The sequence below is a fragment of the Eubalaena glacialis genome, chromosome 17 (genome assembly GCF_028564815.1).
Source record: "Eubalaena glacialis isolate mEubGla1 chromosome 17, mEubGla1.1.hap2.+ XY, whole genome shotgun sequence".
Lineage (NCBI taxonomy): Eukaryota > Metazoa > Chordata > Mammalia > Artiodactyla > Balaenidae > Eubalaena > Eubalaena glacialis.
In genome coordinates, this window is record NC_083732.1 from 55,340,719 (window position 1) to 55,364,537 (window position 23,819).

General features: G+C 40.1%; 1 protein-coding gene across 1 annotated transcript in view; it reads right to left on the minus strand.

Annotated features, from left to right (window-relative positions):
- Nucleotides 1–21,008: 21,008 nt before the first annotated feature.
- Nucleotides 21,009–23,819, minus strand: part of SLC25A32 (solute carrier family 25 member 32) — a 56,769-nt gene continuing 53,958 nt past the window's right edge. Inside the window, exon 7 of the mRNA XM_061172272.1 lies at nt 21,009–22,197. Within this exon, the coding sequence (XP_061028255.1) occupies nt 22,062–22,197 (136 nt within the window). The 3' untranslated portion in view covers nt 21,009–22,061. The remainder of the gene's footprint in view (nt 22,198–23,819) is intronic.

A 23,819-nucleotide genomic window follows, 5' to 3' on the forward strand; every position in this document is an offset into this window, starting at 1 on the left:
TCATCTGGGGCTCAGGGTCCTCTGCACAGGTCATGTGGTTGTTAGCAGAACTCAGTGCCTTGCAGCTGTGTGATTAACGTCCCTGTTCTCTTGCTGTCAGCGGGGGATGGCTCTCAGCACCTGGAGGTCGTTCTCAGGGCCTTGCCATGCGGCCCCTCCTATCTCAACATGGCTGTTTTGCTTCCAGACTAGCAAGAGAACTCTTCTGCTTTTTTATTGTTCTGAAACATGTTTTTATCTTTCAATTAACATTAAGTACATCTTTTTTGTTGTTGTTGTTTTGGTGGGATTTTTTTGGTTTTTTTTTTTTTTGGCCGCTAGTGCATGCAGGATCTTAGTTCCCCGACCAGGGATCGAACCCGTTCCCCCCTGCAGTGGAAGCACAGAATCTTAACCACTGGATCACCAGGGAAGTCCCAAGAATGTCTTTTCATGTAGACAAATGTATGTTTACCTCATCCTCGTAAACAGCTACACAGCATTCCATTGTAGTAATAAAATAGATCATCATTTATTTAGCTAGACCCTAGCGACTGACTGATTGTTAACATCGCTTTCTATTCCCGCTGTTCCAAACAATGCTGCAGTGAAATTTCCTTGCACACACAGTATGTCCTGGGGCATTTCTGCAAGTGTGCCTGTAGGGCAAATTATCCCTGGGTCCAAGAGGAAGCACGTTTCAAATTTTGATATATTACTGACTTACCCTCAAATATTATGACAATTTTCACTCCTGCCCATAGTGTTGGAGAATTTCTGTTCTCCCTACCCTAGCCAGCATGGGATATTATGAAACTTTTTTTTTCCTTCCAGTTTCCTTGAGATATAACTGACATACAGCACTGTATAAGTTTAAGGTGCACGGCATAATGATTTGGCTTAAGTACATCTTGAAATGATTATCACAATAAGTTTAGTGAACCTCCATCATCTCATATAGATACGAAATAAAAGAAATAGAAAAAAAATTTTTTTCCTTCTGATGAGAACTTAGAATTTACTTTCTTAACAGCCTTCACAGATAACATACAGCAGTGTTAATTACATTTATCATGTACATTACATCCCTAGTACTTATTTCTATAACTGGAAGTTTGTACCTTTTGACTACTTTCATCCACTTCCCCCTCCCCTCAATCCCCACCTCTAGTAACCACAAATCTGATCTCTTTTTCCATAAGTTTGTCTGTTTCTTTTTGAAACCTAATTGACCTACAACACTATGTTAGTTCCTTTTGTACAATATAGTGATTCGATATTTCTATACATTTCAAAATAATCGCCATGATAAGTCTGGTTGGCAACCAGCTGTTTGTTTTCTGAATCTACGACTCTGTTTCTGTTTTGTTGTGCTTGTTCATTTGTTTTGTTTTCTAGATTCCACATATAAGTGAAACCAAACAATATTTGTCTTTGTAAATATCTTCTCTCATTCAGTAGGTGGCCTTTTTTTTTTCGTGAATAGATGTTGAATTTTGTCAAAAGATTTTTCTTCATCTATTGAGCTGATCATATGATTTCTATTCTTCAGTTTGTTAATGTGGTGTGTCACACAGATTGGTTGGTAGATATTGAACCTCTTTCATCCCTGGAATAAATCTCACTTGATCATGGTGTATGATCCTCTTAATGTGTTGTTGAATTCAGTTTGCTAATATTTTGTTGAGGATTTTTGCATCTGTGTTCATCAGTGATATTGGCCTGTAATTTTGTTTTCTTGTGTTCTCTTTGTCTAGTTTTGGTATCAGGGTGATGCTGGCCTTGTAGAATAAGTTCGGAAGAGTTCCTTCCTCTGCAATTTTTTGAACTAGTTTGAGAAGGATAGATGTTAACTCTTCTTTAAATATTTGGTAGAATTCACCTGTGAAGCCATCTGGTCTGGGATTTTTTGTTTGTTGGGAGATTTTTTATTACAGACTCAATTTCATTCCTGGTCATTCATCTGTTCATATTTTCTACTTCTTCCTGATTCAGTCAGGAGATTGTACCTTTATTGGAATTTGTCCTCTTCTTCTAGTTTGTCCACTTTATTGACATATAGTTGTTCATTGTAATCTCTTATGATCCTTTGTATTTCTGTGGTGTTTGTTGTAACTGCCCCTTTTTGTTTATGATTTTATTTTGGGGGGCCTTCTCTTTTTTTCTTGATGAGTCTGGCTAAAGGTTTATCAATTTTGTTTATCTTTTCAAAGAACCAGGTCTTAATTTCATTGATCTTTTCTATTTTTTTTTTTTTTTAGTCACTATTTCGTTTATTTCTGCTCTGATCTTTATATCTTTCCTTTACTAACTTTGGGTATTGTTTGTTGTTCTTTAGATGTAAGGTTAGATTGTTGATTTGATATTTTTCTTGCTTTCTGAGGTAGAATTGTATCACTATAAAATTCTCTCTTAGAGCAGCTTTTGCTGCATTCCATAGATTTTGGATTGTGTTTTCATTTTCATTTGTCTCCAGGTATTTTCTTATTTCCTCTTTGATGTCTTCAATGACCGATTGGTTGTTTAGTAGCATATTGTTTAGCTTCCACGTGTCTGTGTTTTGGGTAGTTTTTTCCTTGTAGTTGATTTCTAGTCTCATAGCACTGTGGTCAGAAAAGATGCTTGCTATGATGTATGGTCAGGCCCTCAAGATGGCTGTTCTCTTGCTCTCTGTACCTCCCCTGATCAACCAGTCCCTGCTTTACTCACATGACTCTCTAATCCTCTTAATTATAGGGCTTAATTAGTAACTGCCTACCTACTTGCCCCCTGCCCCAGCTGCTGGTTTCCCTGGTAATTGATGAGCTAATCTGGCATCAATTCACCCTATAAATGGTAGCCGCCTTCTCCCCGGAGTGGTGAAGACTGCTTCCATGTCCTGCCTGCTGTCTGCCACGCACAGTGAGGTGTTGCTCCAGGACCTTGCTTCATGTGTAAGTTTCTCTTATCCAATAAATCCCTGATGTCTCTGTTGCTGTCTCTGGGTGAGAAAACTCCTGGGAGCTGAGATGTCAGGACATAAGGATGGGAAACAGAAAGTTGTGGAGGTGATCACGAGGAGGCCGTCTACTAGCATGTGGGGCCTTGTGGTAGCTGTGTACCATGAGAGATGTCTTTTTCTTCCATTATGTTGATGATATCCTGTTAACCTCAGTCTTTTTCCAGTTTAAAAGCAGCAGCCCAGTGCTCCTCATTCATCTGACTGCACGGGGGTGGCTGGTGAATAGAGACAAAACTCAAGGACCTGGATTATCTACAAAATACAAGCATACCCCTGACCTACCACCCCTAAACAATTACAGACACAGACTTTAGGGATATGAATTCAGAGACAGACTTGTGAATTGAACATGGCCCGTTACCCAGGAGCGTTTGGTTGAGGTCTGTGGCAACAGCAAAATAATAAGAGTGCCCTTGGGCTTTTGATCCCAACTATGGAAGGGGGCAGAGCAATGATAGAGCGTGATAGAACAACAGCTATATGCAGTCTACGATACATTACAACAGGTGGAAGACATTACAAAAAAACTACCCGATTCTTTGAGCATGCAAAAAACCACTATTCACTTGTATGCAACATATAGGATCCCCGTGGACATCGATAGTGACCAAGGAATCTACTTTATTGGCCATGAAGTTCAGGAATGGGCCGATACAAAGGACATACACGGGCATTTCCACCTGCCTTACAACCCCACTGCTACCGGGCTATGAAGAGACTACTTAAACAACAATTGAGATGGGAAGCTCACTCTCAACATGTGGACACATCCCAGGAGCAATTATCCCAGTGCCGACGCCATGTTAACCCGGAGGTAACTAGTCAACACCATTCGAGTTCAACTGTTGACCACCGAAGGACTGTTGCCAACTACAGGTCAGGACAGCAACTCATTTTTGCCCTTCACAGGATCTATCCCCAGGGGAACATATTATAAATAGCCCTTAGGACTGGCAGGTAAGTCCTCAGTGGTTTGGGTTTGCTGTCCCATTGGGGAATAGGATCAGAAAAGTTTACAGATTTACAGATTTCACCTGTCTTCTACCCAGCCCCACCTCAGATTACTAAGGTAATTAATCCAGGCCTCTACTGTAGAAAGGCACCATTATACTAACCCTGTGTACTGTTACACCACCTCTCCAGTATTTGGCACTGGCTATGGAGACTGAGGGTGGGCAGGTGGTATGGTATTGCAGGCCAGGACAAAATGCTTAGACAGGAGTGGCATTACCTCATAATGATGTTACTGCTTGTATTTTGCTTAACGGTCATGATCTTCCCTATATTGTGCCTGTTAGACATCTTGCATCTTGTCCTACTCTGAGTGAAGGGAATCTGTTTGTGGACTGGGTGACAATGGTGGCCTCACTGAGAAATGAGTTTGATTGCTGGCTCTACAGTGAAATGCCATTGTCAACCTCTGAGAGTCCATGAAAAATTGACTTGATAAGCACCTGGTTCCAAAGCTTGCCCAACTGTTGGACTGTCTGTATTGCATTTGTGGTATTTGGTTGCAGTTGCACTTCTACCTACCTGTCCTCAGGGATATAGCAGAAAAAATATGGGCCAAGATTATAGAGGTCGTACAGGGTATGTAAGGGTGGAGTGTTTGACCAGGCCATTCAAGATGACTGTCCTCTTGCTCTGTATATCCCCTGTTCAGCCAGTACCTGCTTCACTCACATGACTATCCAATCTTCTTAATTATAGGGCTTAATTAGTAACTGCCTATGTGCTTGCTCCCTGCCCCAGCTGCTGGTTTCCCTGGTGATTTATGAGCCAACCTGACGTTAATTCCCCCTATAAATGGTAGCCTCCTTCTCCCCCGCATAGCAAAGACTGCTGCCATGTCCTGCTTGCTGTCTGCCACAAACAGTGAGGTGTTGCTCCAGGACCTTGCTTCAGGTGTGTAAGATCCCTTGTCCAATAAGTCACTGATGTCTCTGTTGCTGTCTCTAGGTTCTTTCTTCAGTCTTGAGGCTGGCAACTACAAGGCTTGCAGGCCTGTGGGGTGCAGCCCAACATACGATTTTAATCTTCAATTTACTGCGACTTGTCTTATGGCTTAGCATGTGATCTATCCTGGAGAATAGAACTTTTGCTTTTAAAAGACTTGCCTGATTAGGTAGGTTGGACCCACCCAGGATAATCTCCCTTTGAATTGTAGTCAACTGATTAGGGACCCTAATTACATCTGCAAAATTCCTTTTGCCATATTGTTGTATAATCATGAAGGTGATATCCAATTGTATTTACAGGTCCCTACAATGCTCAAAGGAAATTACACTGGTGTTTACCCCAGGGGGTGGGAATTGTGGGATCCATCTTAGAATTATGTCTACCACAGACTGCCCCCTGGCCATCTTACACTCCTTATACCACTGAACCAACAGGTGAAAAAGGTTAATCTACTGGTGTTATGATCTCAGTTACCGCAGGAAATTGGTTGTCTTTATAATGGAAGAAAGGAGGATTTTTTCTGGAACCCAGGAGATTTCCTGAGGTTCCTTTCAATACTTCCATGCAAACAGTAAAGACCAATGGAAAGCTACAGGAACTAGAAAAAGGCAGGACAATTGAGGATTCAGACCATTCAGAAGGGAAGGATTGGATCATTCTACCAGTAAAGAATCTGGAGCTGTGGGTTCTGGCTGTGGGCAAGGAAAATAGGGAATAAGTGGGTGAAGGTGGAAGCTATAGATGTCAACTCTGACCTCGTGAATAACTACAGAAACCAGGACTGGTAGCTTTGCATATTTTCTCTTATATGTGTGTGTTTATTCTAACTTCTCCTTCCCATTTTAATTTTATATAACACTAGGTGGAGGTCAACTTTACAGTGTAGTCTTTAGTGGGACCTAAGACTGAAATTGAGGCCTAATTAATATAGGCAGCAATGGATTCAATGACCGTTGAGGCTTTGTGTTTTACTTGGGGGAAGGGCAAGAACTTCACTTATCAGAGGGTTAGCTGTTTCTTGTTAAAATGTAGTTTCTTTGCTGGGCAGGCGTTGAAATGTGTGTAGAATGGTGCATATGAAAGCTGAGGAGTCAAAGGGGTCGACTGAGCTGGTTATGAACTTATTGCTTCCCAGCTCCAAATTCATTCTCCAGTTGCACACCCAGAGTGCTCAGTCCTTTGACTGCCTTGTAGCCCCAGCCCAGGAGGCTTGGTGATCACCTTGCTGCGGTCTTAAGAGGCACACTGCATGCTTCTGGCTTCATGCTGTAGCAACCCACAGCCCTCACCACACACACTCCCAAGCATGACCAGGCCCGACTTTTCTGCCCCCTGCAGGGCTGTTCCTGAGACCTTTCCAAGGTGGACAATGCCCGCTCTGGCTTGGCACCTGCAGAAACATCCCAGCTTCCTCAGCAACCTGCTTACATGCCTTGGCTTGCCTGTGTCCTAGGTGATTGTTTCCTGTTTATCAGATGACCCTAAACCAGTTCTGGCACAGGCAACCCAGCAAACATTCTCACTGGCCAGTGGTCGTCTGCAACCGTACCTTCTCCAAAATTCAATTAACTATCAAGTTAAGAAAAAGGCAATTCTGTTGGAGCCAAACTGAGTATTATAACCCGGGAAGCAGATTCTCAGAAAGCACTGAGAACTCTTCCACCTGTTAGAAGTTGAAGGCATAGACTTATACGTTTTTGAGACAAAGAATCATACATCAAAATGACATGCTGATATTTTATACAAAGTTCACCAAAGATACATAGTCCAGGTAAGCACATACAAAGCAAGCAGGGAGTCACGGTGACCCCCTGCAGAGCTGGGAAAGAACACTATTCCTTTAAGAAGTTACATTGCTAACGTCAGAAGAAAGAAAAAAAAGTTGAGCAGGCACTCCCACCTTTGAGGAGTTCTGCTTAACGTGTAAGGCAGATGCACACTGGACATTAGGGAGGGAGAACAAACAGAATTTTGTTTAATTTTTTTTGTCCTGCCTTTAAATTTTATTCCATCAGAGGTATGAATGCCAGAGGGGAATCCTCTTCCAAACTTGCCTTTCATTGGGTACTCTCCCTCTGCCCTAGGGTACTGTTAAGAGTTCTCAATACGCAGTCATCCCTTGGCATGAGCAAGGAATTGGTTCTAAGGCTCCCCCTGCCCCCCCAGTCCCCTGCGATTGCTGAAGTCTCTTATATAAAATGGAGTAGTACAGTCTGCCCTCAGTACCCCGGGGCTCTGCACTGGAGGACTCTGCATCCGAGGATTCAATCTACTGCAATTCAATTTACGATTGGTTGAATCCGGGGTGCAGAACCCGTGGATACAGAGAGGCAATTGTATTTATTTCACTCTATTATAGCTTAACAATTCTCGTTAAATTTACCGTGTTCTGTCTCCTGGTTGGACCTAGATTGGTAGAGGTATGATGACTTGCTTGAGTTTGGGACAAAGAAGTGAGCATGAGTAGCACCTTCTCCCCTCTCTTTGGGAATAAGCTGCTCACAGAAAGCGTGCATTGGACCCCATTTCTCCATAAGTCTTACAAGGGCAGGCGGCAAAATAGTCTGGGTCCAGTGCTGTCTGTGGCTGGATGCGTATGTCTGTATCATTATGGGGCTCGGTGTAAGGAAGCCCTCTTTTACACAGATATAAGGCTGAAATTAGAGAATGAGGGTTATTAGTAATAAAGATAATACATCATGTTCCACATACCTCTTGTCTACTTATGAATTACTTTAGAACCTGGGTGGGGAAGAGGTTAACATGCTTCACTTAAGGGAAGAAGCTTATTGCTATTTCCTTTGACAAGTTGAGTGTGAATTGGTTTTATCACTTTCTAGGCTTGTTCTATTCATAATTAACATATATTGAAACTTACATTAATATAAACAAACAATCCTGCAATATTTGCTGTCAGAAAATATATAAGGGACAACCTTCAAATCCAACTTTTGTGTAGTTGGGCCTTCAACTATAAGCAGATTTTAGTTATTTTTCTAAGTCGACTGGTCAATCTCTTATGCTTTTCATGGTGAGTTGAATATCTTTATTATAAAAAAAAAAGTTTCTCTGTAAAACTAAACGTTTTAAAGAACCTATACAACGTACATAAGGGTCCCAAAATGCTCATTTTTCATAAAAATGACATCTATTTCCATAGACGAGTTCACCAACATCCTGACAGCTGATGGAAAAGTGACACATAGACTTTAGGGTCTAGATCACAGATTCTGTCACCTAGGAAGCTTTCAAGTACCGCAAGTAATAGAAAAACCCAACTGAGAATGGCTTACATAGAGTGAACCAATTAACTTCCTTTGAAACTACAGAGATACATGTTGCTAGGAGTGAGACTAGAAGCTCACATAATGTGACTTAGAACCTAGTTTCTTTCCATTTTTAACTGTCACTTCCCTGGTGTTGACTGTTTTTGGACAAACTCCCTCCCTACCCGCCCCCGCCCCCCCCTCCCCACCGCCTCCAGTTCATAATCCTAAACTGACTTTGAGGAACTCTAAGAATTACATGAATCCTTTTTGTGAAACAAAGAGAATCTATATCATATATTCAGCAAAAGTGTCTAAGAGTCACTGATTGGACCAACTTAGGTAACCATGCCAATTCCAAAACATTCAGAGATGGCACATTCAGATTGGCTCTATGAATCAGGGCCTTTCTCTGGGGCAGGTGAGGCCAACTTTCCATCTAAATCACAAAGGTGAGAATGGAGGGAAGGGGTAGGTACTGAAAAGAAATTCAGGCTATTACTCCAAGAAGGAAGAAAAATAGATACTGGGCAGCCATATAACAGGTATTCATTATAGGTACTTCCAGAGTCTATTTCCTATTTACTCAAAGAAATTTAAGACTTTAGGTAACCCCAAAATTCACATATTTTCTGCATGTTACCTAACACATTTTTAGAAAATAAAAAGGTAAAATAATGTGAAATGATTTAATTTCTATAAGTAATCTTATAATCAAAGAGTCCTTGCTACAAAAGTGATAAACTTTATCTAGAGGATTTTATATTCAGTAAAGTGTTCACATTCAAGAGCAAATTCTCATTCTGATGACTCATGAAGTCACTTGTGATATTCCTTCTTTAGTGTGGTGTTTATATAAAAACAAGAGTCTCTAAAATTGCCATGGCAAAAACACATATTGAAGCTTGATAGCCTTCTTTTCACAAAGCATGGTTCCCATCATTGTCTTGGATCACACTGTACCTTATGTTCATTCTCTGGTACAGAGCTCCAGCAGCTTTTTTTTTTCTTTTTCTCTTGCCCTGCATCTTAATCTTCAAGCATTCTCCTACAATCATGTTCTGGTTTTCCCTTTGTCAGCCTCCGCCACTTCCACTCCCTCCTAGATTCCTAGTACTTTTTTCAAGCTAAAGTTCTTTACCTTTATCCGCTGAAGTCCAAGAAAGAGACTGTAGTGAAATGAAGACTTGCAGTTTTCCCCACCTGCTTAGTTGTTTGCAATCTGTCTTCAGCCGCTACAATTTGAATCTGCCTCAAGTTATCAGTGGCATTAATCTTCATCCTACCAAAATATTTATGTGGTTGATAACCCCTTTTTCTTTGATCCTCTTATCTGATTGGTCTTCCTCTGTCACTCCTAAGACATAGCTATGTCTTTCTGTTCTATTAATTTCTCTCACTGCTCTTTTATGCATCAAATAAACAGGTTTAGTAAGGCTCTGAAAGTCCTCATCTTTCTGGTCTCAATCTTTCAACTTCCTCTTCCATTTCTTGTTCCATTACCACATTGACTATTCACTGCTCAAGACATGTCATCTGTGCTTTTTTCCAAGGTTCCCTTGGAAATATCTTCCTTCAAGGCTCAGCTTAAATATTTTCCCTCCATGAACCCTGCTCTAGTTTCCTCCAAACTTGAACTACCTCCAATTCCGTTAACCAGGTCCATGCTCTATCACCAGCTCTTGACCGAATATTTGCGAAAGCTCTCTAGCTAGTATCCCTGCTTCTTGCCTGTCTTCTACTTGTTTCTCCATACTACCACTAGAACTGTCTCTCATACAATCTTAACCCCTCATCATGGCCTATAAAATCTGGCTCCTGCTAATGTCTATTGGCCCAGGAACTGTGCTAAGAACTTTACTTGAATTAATCCATTTAATCCTATGAGCTACATACATTTTTTAATTTTTACATCTTTATTGGAGTAAAATTGCTTTACAATGTTGCTTTAGTTTCTGCTGCATAACAAAGTGAATCAGCTATGTGTATACATATATCCCAATATCCCCTCCCTCTTGAGCCTCCCTCCCCTCCCTATCCCACCCCTCTAGGTGGTCACAAAGCACCGAGCTGATCTCCCGGGGCTATGCAGCTGCTTCCCACTAGCTATCTATTTTACATTTGGTAGTGTATATATGTCCATGCCACTCTCTCACTTCGTCCCAGCTTACCCTTCCCCCTCCCTGTGTCCTCAAGTCCATTCTCTAGGTCTGCGTCTTTACTCCTGTCCTGCCCCTAGGTTCATCAGAACCTTTTTTTTTTTTTTAGATTCCATATATATGTGTTAGCATATGGTATTTGTTTTTCTATTTCTGACTTACTTCACTCTGTATGACAGACTCTAGGTCCATCCACCTCACTACAAATAACTCAATTTCATTTCCTTTTATGGCTGAGTAATATTCCATTGTATATATGTGCCACATCTTCTTTATCTATTCATCTGTCGAAGGACACTTAGGTTGCTTCCATGTCCTGGCTGTTGTAAATAGTGCGGCAGTAAACATTGTGATACATGTGTCTTTTGAATTATGGTTTTCTCAGGGTATATGCCCAGTAGTGGGAATGCTGGGTCAAATGATAGTTCTATTTTTAGTTTTTTAAGGAACCTCCATACTGTTCTCCATAGTGGCTGTATCAATTTACATTCCCACCAACAGTGCAAGAGGGTTCCCTTTTCTCCACACCCTCTCCAGCATTTATTGTTTGTAGATTTTTTGATGATGGCCATTCTGACCGGTGTGAGGTGATACCTCATTGTGGTTTCGATTGCATTTCTCTAGTGATTAGTGATGTTGAGCATCCTTTCATGTGTTTGTTGGCCATCTGTATGTCTTCTTTGGTGAAATGTCTATTTAGGTCTTCCACCCATTTTTGGATTGGGTTGTTTGTTTTTTGATATTGAGCTGCATGAGCTGCTTGTATATTTTGGAGATTAATCCTTTGTCAATTGCTTCATTGGCAAATATTTTCTCCCATTCTAAGGGTTGTCTTTTCATCTTGTTTATGGTTTCCTTTGCTGTGCAAAAGCTTTTCATTAGGTCCCATTTGTTTATTTTTGTTTTTATTTCCATTTCTCTAGGAGGTGGGTCAAAAAGGATCTTGCTGTCATTTATGTCATAGAGTGCTCTGCCTATGTTTTCCTCTAAGAGTTCTATAGTGTCTGGCCTTAAATTTAGGTCTTTAATCCATTTTGAGTTTATTTTTGTGTATGGTGTTAGGAAGTGTTCTAATTTCATTCTTTTACATGTAGCTGTCCAGTTTTCCCAGCACCACTTATTGAAGAGGCTGTCTTTTCTCCACTGTATATTCTTGTCTCCTTTGTCAAAGATAAGGTGACCATAGGTGCGTGGGTTTATCTCTGGGCCTTCTATTCTGTACCATTGATCTATATTTGTGTTTTTGTGCCAGTACCATACTGTCTTGATTACTGTAGTTTTGTAGTATAGTCTGAAGTCAGGACGCCTGATTCCTCCAGCTCTGTTTTTCTTTCTCAAGATTGCTTTAGCTAATCGGGGTCATTTGTGTTTCCATACTAGCTCCCTTCAGGCTGTCTTCACATAGCCAACCTCAGTCCTCTCCCTGGGGTCTGACCTCTGAAGCCCGAGCCTCAGCTCCCAGCCCCCACCCACCCCAGCAGGTGAGCAGACAAGTGTCTCAGGCTGGTGAGTGCTGGTTGGCACCAGTCCTCTGTGTGGGAATCTCTCCACTTTGCCCTCTGCACCCCTGTTGCTGCACTCTCCTCTGTGGCTCTGAAGCTCCCCACCCACCCCGTCCCCACCAGTGAGGGGGCTTCCTAGTGTGTGGTAACTTTTCCTTCTTCACAGCTCCCTCCCAGAGGTGCAGGACCCATCCCTATTCCTTTGTCTCTTTTTCTTTTTCTTTTTTCTTTTGCCCTACCTAGGTACCTGGGGATTTTATTCCCTTTTGGGAAGTCTGAGGTCTTCTGCCAGTGTTCAGTAGGTGTTGTAGGAGTTGTTCCACATGTAGATGTATTTTTGATGTATTTGTGGGGAGGAAGGTGATCTCTACGTCTTACTCCTCTGCCATCTTGAAGGTCTCCCGAGCTACATACTTTTAATATCCTCACTTGCAGTAGATACTGTTGACCACCCACCCAGATCCCTTTTACAGGACTGGTGCACCCACAGCCCAGCTGCTGCAGGTGTTGGCTAATAGCTCACACCTCCACCTTACTGGGAGGATTGCCCTTGACTGAGGAGAGGCACCCAGCCAGCCCTCCAACTCCTCCTTCCCACACCACAGGTAGTCAAGGACTGCCTGATATGGGAACATAATAGCCCAGCCCCTCAACTCTGGGCAGGACAACCTCTGTGGTCCATCTATACTGCAGAGTGCCCTGCTGGGTCAGGCTGAGGCTGAACTTCTGAAAACTCTTTTTCCCCTGCCAAATGCTGTTTTCTTTACTCCCTTATAGATTTCTTCTAAGGGCACTCCCTCAATAAATACTTGCCCAAGAATTCCCATCTCAGGCATGGCTCCAGAGGAACTGATTTTACAGATAACGAAACTTGAGACAGAGAAGGGTAAAGTGATTTGCCTAAGGTCAAACAGAAAATGGGAAAGCTGAAGTTTGAAGCCAGACAGTCTGGCTCCCAGCCTGCGCTCTTCCCCACCAGTGTAATGACTACTTCTCCAACCTCCTTTCTGGCCAAATTAATTCCTGCCTCAGGGCCTTTGTACTCCTTATTCTTCCTAGAAAGCGTTTGTGAAATAAAATTCATATTTTATAGTTAGACAATAAAAACTTACATATAAAAATTTTGTCTCTGGCCTCCTGTCTCCCTGCTACTGTGCATCGTGTATCTGCATCGTGCATCAGCCAAAAGTCCCGCATCGGCAGAAATACCTGCTCAACCATAAAGAGCATCATTCTCCTAGTATCAACAAGACAACTCCTGAAAAGATAGTATTCCTTCTTGATCTTATAAGGGGCCATGATGATGCTTAGATCTGGATTGTGTAAACTGTCAATAATGTATCACTTAATGTACAGCCCTCTGTCTCAAAAAACTTAACGTAACTGTGCCTTGACTTAAAAAATGGGTGGAACAGTACTCAGAGCTTTCTGAGATGCTCTTCCTGGGTTATAATCCTCAAATTTGGCTTGAATAAAATTTTCCATTTCTTTCTTAGAAGATTGACTGATTTAATTTTTGTCGACATATACTTGGCATAGTCGGCAGGATATCAGACACCTGACAAAGGACACATGGAGTCTATCCAGAACCAGCGCTGGGTACCAGCATGGGCCCATTGGGCCCCACTGGCTTCTCGGTACTCCTCAGGTGTTTTGATGAGTTCTTCTGATATTCGGATCTCATTGTTTAGGTGATGATGGATCCTCAAAATTTTATTTGGGCTGGTTTTCACTTAAGACTTGGAATCTTAAGGGGCACCGGTGCATTACCTAGGCAGGGCTTACGGGGTCTGGGCAAGAGGTCCAGGGAAGCATAGGTGGCTGGGTTTTTGTTAAATTTGGCTTAAATTTTAAAGAATGAGTTGATACATGGTCCGAACAAAACTTTTACTACTGAAATGAGAGACTGAATTATTCACCTTGGAAGAATAAAGGGACACATTGCTCCTTCTGGCCACAAGGCAGTCCTATAGGGGAACCCCACTATGACCATAAAGTAAGTACTGCTCAACCAGGGGGCATAACAGAGGCTGATAACCTAGCCCCCCAACCACCCATGACGGTTTTAGGCCATCATAGGGAGAAACCAAGCCACATAAAAGAAGTCGAACCCATCCAAGGATAACTCCTTGGGGAGCTAGACTCAGAAGCAGCACACATGTGATCCACCACACTGTCCTCAGAAAGTTGTTCAGATCATATCTCATATCTGAATTAGGCTACGAAATTAATACTGGGAAATTGTGCCCGTGCAAACAGCCACCTGTGGGAATACCAGCTGGGTTTACATATGCTTGCAAGTACTCAGTTGGGAACTAAAGGAAATCGGGCCCTGAAATGGCCAAATTGGGGTCCTTTTGACACTCCAAAATGATTTCGAGTGTGAAGTTAAAGCTGGCAGTCTTCTGGATCTGTGCCTGCAAGGTTTACTGGAAACAACAGTGGTAATATTTTTCTAAAATTAGATTAGCAGGGGAAAATATTTGTAGGGCTAGCTCCATGGATCCTTTGGCGAAACATCCAAGTTGTTAAAATTTTAGAGAGCTCTTATCTTAAGCTATTGTACCTATTTTAGTTGGTATGTAGATGCCCCAAAAGGTTTCAAAATTCCAAAATAGCCTCATTGAAAGATTTGTTGTAGAAGGCTAATGAAAGTAATGATATAAAAGGTACCTAAAACTTTAACTACTGTTTCCCTCTATCCTTCTTTGAGTACTCATTCTAGTAATCTTCTGAATTGCCTTTCCACTCTGAAGACACTACTAAATGGTTACCTTTAGAAATGGGGCCACATGAGGCTGTAGGCAAGCCTCTTTATATCAAAGGCCAAACTGAGGGTCATAGTTAAACCCAGGGAGGATCCTCAAAAGTGTTTGTAAGTGGATTCCCAGAATGGGAGGCCACCAGTCTGACTAAACTGACCATAACTGATATTTGGAGCCTGATAGGAATTGTTTTCGGGGGAGGGGCCCTTCTCCCCTAAGCTAAATGAGGGAAAGTAAAACATTCTAACATAGATGAATGGGTGTGTCAGTCCTTTGATATCATTGAGGTGGCCACGCAATTCTTTGAGGAAAAAAAACTGTCCTTATTTTACAAGTCTAGTCTTTACAGGACCAGAGGTGTGGATCCAGAAATAATCCAAAGCCTACCAATCCTTTTACCACTCCCCAAACCTCCCCTATTTATCATAAGAGGCTTGTAAGTATTGAGGGAAAAACATTGTTTTCTGGCCTTATGGGAACAAAGTCATCCCAGGAGGAACTTGCCTTTCTCCTCCTATGCCTTTGAGATGCAAATGTTTTACCTGTCTTTTCCAGGAACGCTTATCTCTGCTATGTTTTTAAAATGCAAATCCCAGGAAAGGGGGTAGGTAATTTGGAACTTGTCAAGGACAAATAGAAATCTTAAGTGTCTTTTCCATAAATATTAGTAAAAAGTGTTTAGCCATAGACAGGTGACCTTGATTTGTTCCATCTGCCGGAAACCCAATGTGAATCCAACCTCTTTTGTAACTGATCGATTTTATATTGTTGTACCTGATTCATGACTGAAATTTTGGAATGGGAACTATGAGGTCTCTGTGTGTGTTTGTGTTTGTATGTAGCTATACGTGTGTTGTAGATGTGTGTTGCAGATGTGTGGTATTGCCAAAATTAATTTGTAAAAGAGCTCTACTTAATTGGCTTAAAGGAAATTAAGTGTTTACAAAAATACTTGGAAATACAAAAGAAACTGGCCAGAATGAACTTCAGGTTCATGTGATCTGGAAAATATTCAGTATTGAATTAATATCTGGTATTAAAGTTAGCCTAAGCTTGTTGGTTTGATTAATACGGACACGTCTTTGGAAAAGATGTTGCAGGAAAGAGTGGGGCACGAAAGGATGGTCATGTCCCAGGTCTCGGGCGAGTCCCTGGAACGGCCACCAAGTGTCGGTTCTTGGCTTCGGTTCTTGGCTTCGCGCAGGAAAGAATTCAAGAGCGAGCCGTGGTAACGTGAAAGGTTTATTCAGGGAGATACACACTCCATAGATACAGCGTGGGCCATCTCAGAAGGCAAGAGGCCATGGGAGAAACACACTCCACAGACAGTGTGGGCATTCTTGGAAGGTGAGAGGCCCCAGGGTATAGGGCTGACAGTTTTTATAGGGGTGGGTAATTTCATAGGCTAATGAATGGGAGGAGTATTCCAGCTATTTTGGGGAAGGGGTGAGGACTTCCAGGAATTGGGCCACTGCCCATTTTTTTGACCTTTTATGGTTGGCCTTGGAACTGTCATGGCACCTGCGGATGTGTCATTTAGCGTGCTGATGTGTTACAATGAGCGTATACTGAGGCTCAAGTCGACTCGTCTGCCATCTTGGACCTAGTTGGTTCTAACCAGTTTATGATGCATCCTTGGGCTATGTCATTCTTTTAGAGGTTGTGCCCTGCCCCTTTCCTGTCTGAGTCATCAATATTAAATATAATACTTTTACTGTACCTAGGTTTACTAGAAATCAAATAAGACCTTATTACTGTTAAAGTTTGTCAGCAAGAAAAATAATGGTATGAAAACTTTTAAGTAAATAAAATAGAGGTAAATGAGATAAGAGCTTTAGGTAAACTCTTTAGGAATAACTGTTTTGGGAATGTCTACTTTAAGGATAATATTTCCAGATTTTGGTAACCTGAAACAAAACTAAGTTAAACTACGAGAATTTCTTCACTATCTGGGTCATTACAAGTAGGATAAAATACTAGAACATTAATTGCTGGGCAGGCCTAAGTTTACCTACTTTTGTCTTATGAGAAACTGAAGATGTTTGAGTTTATTAGATACATGTCTTGTATCACATTGAGGAAAGAAATTCTATAAGAAGGTGTATGTTTCTAGAGGTTATAAAATACGTTCATAATTGTCAATCAGGAAATGGTGGTATGACAGTTTATAATTACTTGCTTCTTGGTTTTTGCTAGAGATTAAGATTCTAAGGTTAAGAATTATAAGGGAAACATTTCAGTATGCAAGGAAAGTAGGATGTGTTTTCAGCAAAAAAAGAGGAATGAAAATGCATTTTGTTAAAAAAGGTCATTTTGTCCTAGAGCTGGTTGTTTCTAAATGGATAAAGTTGTCAAATGTTTGTGGAAAGGGAACACTGAGAGTTTTGTACATGATAGGATTGGCTTAGATAAGACTGAACTTAATTAAGAAAGTGAATTTTAAAAGTAAAGTGGTACAAAACCTGAATTTGGTTCTCTAAAAGGACAAAGTTTTCTTAAAATATTGAACTGTTTTTGATAATAGATTTTGAGTTTCTTTGTGTTTAAGTGATCTGTATTTGCCAGTGAGATCTTTTATTGTCACTTTAGTTAAGTGAATGGGTATTGTTTCACAGTGACCTGTGATTCTATTTGACCAAGTGTTGTAAAACTTGATATTTTTGACAAACTTCCCAAAGATAAAATCCTAAATGAAGCTCATTTGACCTCTAGCTAATTTTGAAGTTTTACAAAGGGTCCCTAGAATACCTCAAAATATTTGTTTTCCCTCCATCTCAGAGAGAGGAATATTAAACTAATTAGGCTTATTTGGTATGTTAAATTACATGGGAAGCATTGTCAAATAAGTGGTGATAAAACTTCTTAGATTGTATCCTATGGGTAAATGTTACCAACATACATATTCTAGAAATTATACAGAACTCTTAAAATTCTGGTAGGTCCTGGTAAATTATATCCGTCATGATATTAGTAATTATCTTAAATTGTTGTGTGTCACAGCAGTAACCAAGTTTTCCAATTGCATTATAATCAGGTCTTTAACCTTGACTTTTTAAGTCTTTTGACATTTATAGGCAGTTATCATTGTACTCTTTTTGCAAAATGCTTCATCTTCAAGAAGATCCACAGAAAGTACTTTTTGACATGAACAGATTTCTGATAATTTTCACATCATACTGCTGAACTGGGTAAGAAATTAGAATTCTAATAAACTGGATGGCTTCATGTAACTGTTACCAGAAGATTAAGATCAAGGACTAGTCACATAGGAGTGGGTGAACAGACTATGGTTATAATTTTTAGTTTTTGTCTGAAATATTACTGGGTTTTAATCTGTTTTCCAGATATAAGGAAACCTTTAAAATATACCTCTGTAAGTAGAACTGAAACCTTATCTTTTCTCTCTACCAGATGCCTCCAGAATTTGGAAACTCTTAGGTTCCCAGCAGCTTTATCAGGCATATAAGGAAGGCCACCTCCTAAAAGGTACAGGAACCTCACAGTATTTTGGGGACCTCGAGAAGAGAGGAATTCGCCTAAATCCATCACCCAAATCTACAGATATCACAGGTTGAATCTATGACACACCTTTGGTATGGGTTTACTAGTCCTGAGGTTTTTAAAGTTCAATCTGAAATTCTTCATGAAAAGTTCCAGCACAGCCAATTTAAAAGTCTATGTGGTCAATTACCCAGACTTATTTTGCAAACAAGTAAGTCTTAATTTGGCTATATTTGGTAGAAATGAGGGTACTTTTGGAGAGAAAAAGATTGTTTCAGTGAATACAGAATTCTAGTTTTGTTAATTGATGTCTGTATTTACTGGCGAAGACTCACTTCCCAGATAACTCCTTGTTAAGTTTAGTCATTAAAAAGACACTGTTTCTGAAGTTTATCACAGTAATCTAACTTTGGAAGAAGATCAAGATGCATCATGACCTGCAACCAAGTTACGCATACTGGAAAAGATATCAGATAAAGGACTCTTTTTGGCCACTTCGGAAGGGACCTTATCAGACCTCTACAACTGAATGAACTGCAACTCCAATTCCTGACACCTGACTTAGACTAAGACCAGCACTACCAGAACAGGATGAGAATATTACATGAGAAGTAGACAGCTGACCCAAGATGCCAGAGCAGGTCTGTATACTGATTACTTTGACAATTGCTCACACTTTTGCTAATGAACCAAATGTATTTCTTGGGCTCAATCACATGCAAGTTTCAAAAATCAATCCAGTTGCTGGGTTTGTGGCCAGTTACCAGTACTCCCAGGTTGCCTTGGTGGATTTCTCCTCTCCAAAGCTCTAATTGGATGGTCCTTAGAAATTTTATTTCAAACGAAACTCTAGCACCATGCAAGCTAACATTGCCACCAATATCACTAAGTGATACCCTCTTACCTGGCCAATTAATGGTGCATGTTCTGAACCTGGCCATAATACTCCTTTTTTATTAGATGTTGAATATTGGGTAGCTCCTAACAGGACCCAATGGATTTACTGAACAAGTTTATGACCTTGGCTCTCCCCAGGTTGGTTAAGAAGATAAAAAACTGTTTTCCCTTGGGCTCAAGGTCACCTATGGCTACCGTGGAAACAGCCCCTGTCAATCTGTAATGTGAGTACTCTGCTTACTATCAGTTTTCCAAATGGCACGACCATTTAGCCATGATATTTGTTTACTCATCTTATGACCCATGAAGTGTCAGATTTCTGCTCTGAACAATCCTCTTCCCAGTTTAGGGGAAATACTAGGAAAATGGTTTTGTTCAGGAGGATTTTGGCTTAAATCTTTGCTAATGATGTTGCTACTACTACCAATTTAGTTTGTGGAACTTATAAGTTGATACTTCCCTGCCTTTCATGCTGTGTCACCTACTCATACTAAGATAATGTCTAAATGACTTGAAACTATAGATCACATCTGTAGTTCTATATAAAATAATGGACATACCCCACACACAGGTGAGGAAAATTGGCTTAAGTCTTACTGGACAACTTAGAATTGAATGTCAGTCCTTGCCAAACATCCTGCTAGTACAACTCCCCCGAAAGGAGAGAATCGGGCCATTAAGACCAGGCATCAAGGGACAGGCAAGCAGCCACCCTGGTTTAGAGGGACCAAATATTTGATCACCTAACACTTTCTACTGAAAGATTATTTCACAATATTTCCCCCCATTGATCATTAAAGTTCATATTTTATGGCAAGACAAGAAAAACTTAAACTTTTCTCTGCCCTTTGGTGACCTCTCTCCCTACTACTATGCATTGTGTATCTGCATTATGCATCGGCCAAACCTTCCCCATTGGCAGAAATACCTGCTCAACCATAAAGAGCAACACTCTCCTAGCATCAAAAAGACAACTCCTTAAAAGATAGTATTCCTTCTTGATCTTGTAAGGGGCCACGATGATGCTTAGACTTGGATTGTGTAAACTGTCAATAACACGTCATCTAAATGTATAGGCTTCTGTCTCAACAAACTTCTATAACTGTGCCTTTACTTCACTTCTCAGAGCTTTCTGAGATGCTCTTCCTGGGTTGTAATATCCAAATTTGGCTCGAATAACAGTTTCCGTTTCTTAAGTTGACTGATTTTGTCAACATCTCATAGTGGCTTGCTTCCTCACTTATGTCAAAATGTTTCAAATACTACCTCCTCAGAGACCTTTCCTGACCCCAACTGTCCTACCTAGCATAGCAACACTATTCCCAACTCCTTAGTTTTACTTCTAGCATTTAATATTTGAAATTATATTATGCATATTTATGTTTTGTCACTCACACTAAAATGAAAATTCCCTGAGGGCAGGAATGTTTTGTAGCTCATTTACTGTTATATCCTCAATGCTTGGTAACATACATAGCACAGCGCAGGAAGGAGTGCTCTAACTGTTGATCGAGTGGAATGAATTCTCTTCTCAGAACTCTTGCAGGGCTTGTAGAAATCTTCTTGCATGTTCTTAATCTAGAACTGTAGTTATTGAATGCTTATTCATCCCACAAGCCTGTATGCTCTCAGAGGACAGGAATTATGGCTTAATAATTTAGGGGTACACAGGAGGCATTCAAATAATGGCACTACCTCTAAAACTCCAAATATCAACTGTAACTTTTCTTTCCATACAGGGACTACTATCAGGATTTCATATGAATAATAGTATTATTCAGAAGGAGGAAAATACATCACATTTAATTTATAATGCATTCCTCTGCATGTAATGAGATACAGTAAATACAATTAAGTGCTTATCATCTTTATTTTTAAAACAAAGCCATTTTCAAAATATAAAAAATAGACCTCTTTTCAAAGAACCATTTAAATATGGCTTTGAAAGCCACAGTATTTTATTTATAACAAATAAATGGTACTGCAAAAAGCATTCATAGATGTTTACATAAATAAAAATGTTAGTATCATTCTGGCACCCTTTTGGGGCAGGCCTTTATATTTATAGAAAAATTACCGTAACTCAAAAGTAAAATCAATAATGGCCTTTAGTGTAATTTGTATTTAAACCTGAATTTGAGCAACCAATGTAGATTGGTCACTTATTTGGGATCTGGACCCATATATCTGAAATCTGAAGTAGAAAGTTAAAGCTTCTCATTTCCATACAGTTTGTCAACAAATGTACCCCAGTCATTCTAGTATCTATATAAGGTGATCTATTAGCAACACCAGTAAGTGATTTATAGACACATATGCTAAGTAAGGGCTGACACAGCTGGATCCTAGTTCAGATTTTATAAAAAGACACTAAAAGTACCTATGCCAAAAAATAATAATGTGATCCAGGATTACATTTTAAATTATGAAAGAGCTTCTGGGAAAAAAATGTGATGGAATGACAACAGATGTCAGGTACTTCTCAAATTAAGAGAAGAAGTACATAAATGCATTCCAAATGAAGTAAAACAAAAGCACATTTACAGTGGATTTTTTTCCCCACCAAACTTTCCCATTTCAAAAATGGTCAGGATTTGGGCAACATCTTTCCCAGCAAACTCTTGAAACAGCAATGACATCTTTTAAGAAGCCATTTTTTTGCTATTGCACAGAGGCTGATTTTAAAGCCAATACAGACAAACGAGTTCAGAAAAAGGAGCAGTATTCAAATCCATTCAGCAAATGCTGCAAATCAGCTTCTGCTTGGACAATGAAATGGAGAAAATCTGTGAAACTCTCCATTTGGTGTCAGTTTTACTGTTGTGTTGCTGGCAACCATTTCAGGTAGAGGAAGCCAAGTCCCATATGTATGGGGAAAGCAAAAGCAGAAAAACATTGTGAAGGCTTAGCAGTTCTGTGACTTCTAATTATGAGCCATGTTGCTGTGCAGTATTCTTCTGAGTTTCATGTCTCAAATACAAAGGAGCACATGGCTGCCTTGGGCAAATGTACTGGAATTATCTTCTTTTAGTTTACTTTTTCTTTTCTCTAAGGCCAAGTAAAAAATGTGAGACATTTTCATATACCACAAAGGTAATACAGCAGGCTGGAGTCACTCTAATCAAATTGGGGGCAATTCCTTTGTAAAATCCACCGATGCCTTCTTTCCTTTAGAGAGAGAAAAAAAAGTATATATATATACATATATACTTAATTTCCTACAGAGCTAGCCTGAAGATATAATCATAACCATCTTTCAAATGCCTTTAAATGTATGAACATGTAGGAGTATTAGCTGATCTAATGTAGGCATTAAACATCTCATAACTAATAAAAATGCTAGACAACACTAAATATAGCACACAAAAATAAAACTTTATTTTCTTAATGCCTAGAATTGGAATAAAGCCTTGAAACTTTTCACTTACGTTCTCAATATATATATTTACTAAAGTGAACTGAATTTAAACGTTTAAATACTCTGTTCTGGCCTTTTAGAATTAAAAAGAAACGTGGGGATGTACACCTATAACAATTTAACCATTCCCACACTGAAGACATGCATCTCTTCCATACATGGAAACAAGTGTTTGCAAAAGTTCTGCTACCAGTAGCAGATGTGGGGCCTTTTTTTCTTTTCTTTTTTTTAAATTGGAGTATAATTGCTTTACAATGTTGTGTTAGTTTCTGCTATACAATGAAGTGAGTCAGCTATATGCATATTATACCCTCCCTCTTGGACCTCCCACCCCCCCATCCCACCCATCTACGTCATCACAGAGCAAGGAGCTGAGCTCCGTGAGCTATACAGCAGGTTCCCATTAGCTAGCTATTTTACACATGGTAGTGTATTTATGTCAAACCTAATTTCCCAATTCATTCCATCCTCCCTTTCCCCCCCACCATGTCCACACGTCTGTTCTCTACATCTGTGTCTCTATTCCTGCCCTGGAAATAGGTTCATCTATGATTCCACATGCATGCATTAATATATGATATTTGTTTTTCTCTGACTTACTTCACTCCGTATGACAGACTCTAGGTCCATCCACATCTCTACAAATGACCCAATTTTGATCCTTTTTATGGCTGAGTAATATTCCATAGTATATATGTACCACATCTTCTTTATCCATTCATCTGTCCATGGACATTTAGGTTGTTTCCATGAGCTGGCTATTTACAAATAGTGCTACAATGAACATTGGGTTACATGTGCCTTTTTGCATTGTGGTTTTCTCAGGGTATATGCCCAGTAGTAGAACTGTTGGGTCATAGGGTAGTTCTATTTTTAATTTTTTAAGGAACCTCCATACTTTTCTTCACAGTGGCTGTATCAATTCACATTCCCACCAACAGTGCAAGAGGGTTCCCTTTTCTCCACACCCTCTCCAGCATGTATTGTTTGTAGATTTTTTGATGATGGCTATTCTGACTGGTGTGAGGTGATACCTCACTGTAGTTTTGATTTGCATTTCTCTAATAATTAGTGATGTTGAGCAGTTTTTCATGTGCCTCTTGCATCTGTATGTCTTATTTGGTGAAATGTCTATTTAGGTATTCTGCCCATTTTTTGATTGGGTTTTTTGTTTTTTTGATATTGAGCTGCATGAGCTGTTTATATATTTTGGAGACTAATCCTCTGTCAGTTGTTCCGTTTGCAAATATTTTCTCCCATTCCGATGGTTGTCTTTTCGTCTTGTTTATGGTTTCCTTTGCTGTGCAAAAGTTTTAAGTTTCATTAGGTCCCATTTGCTTATTTTGTTTCTATTTTCATTACTCTAGGTGGT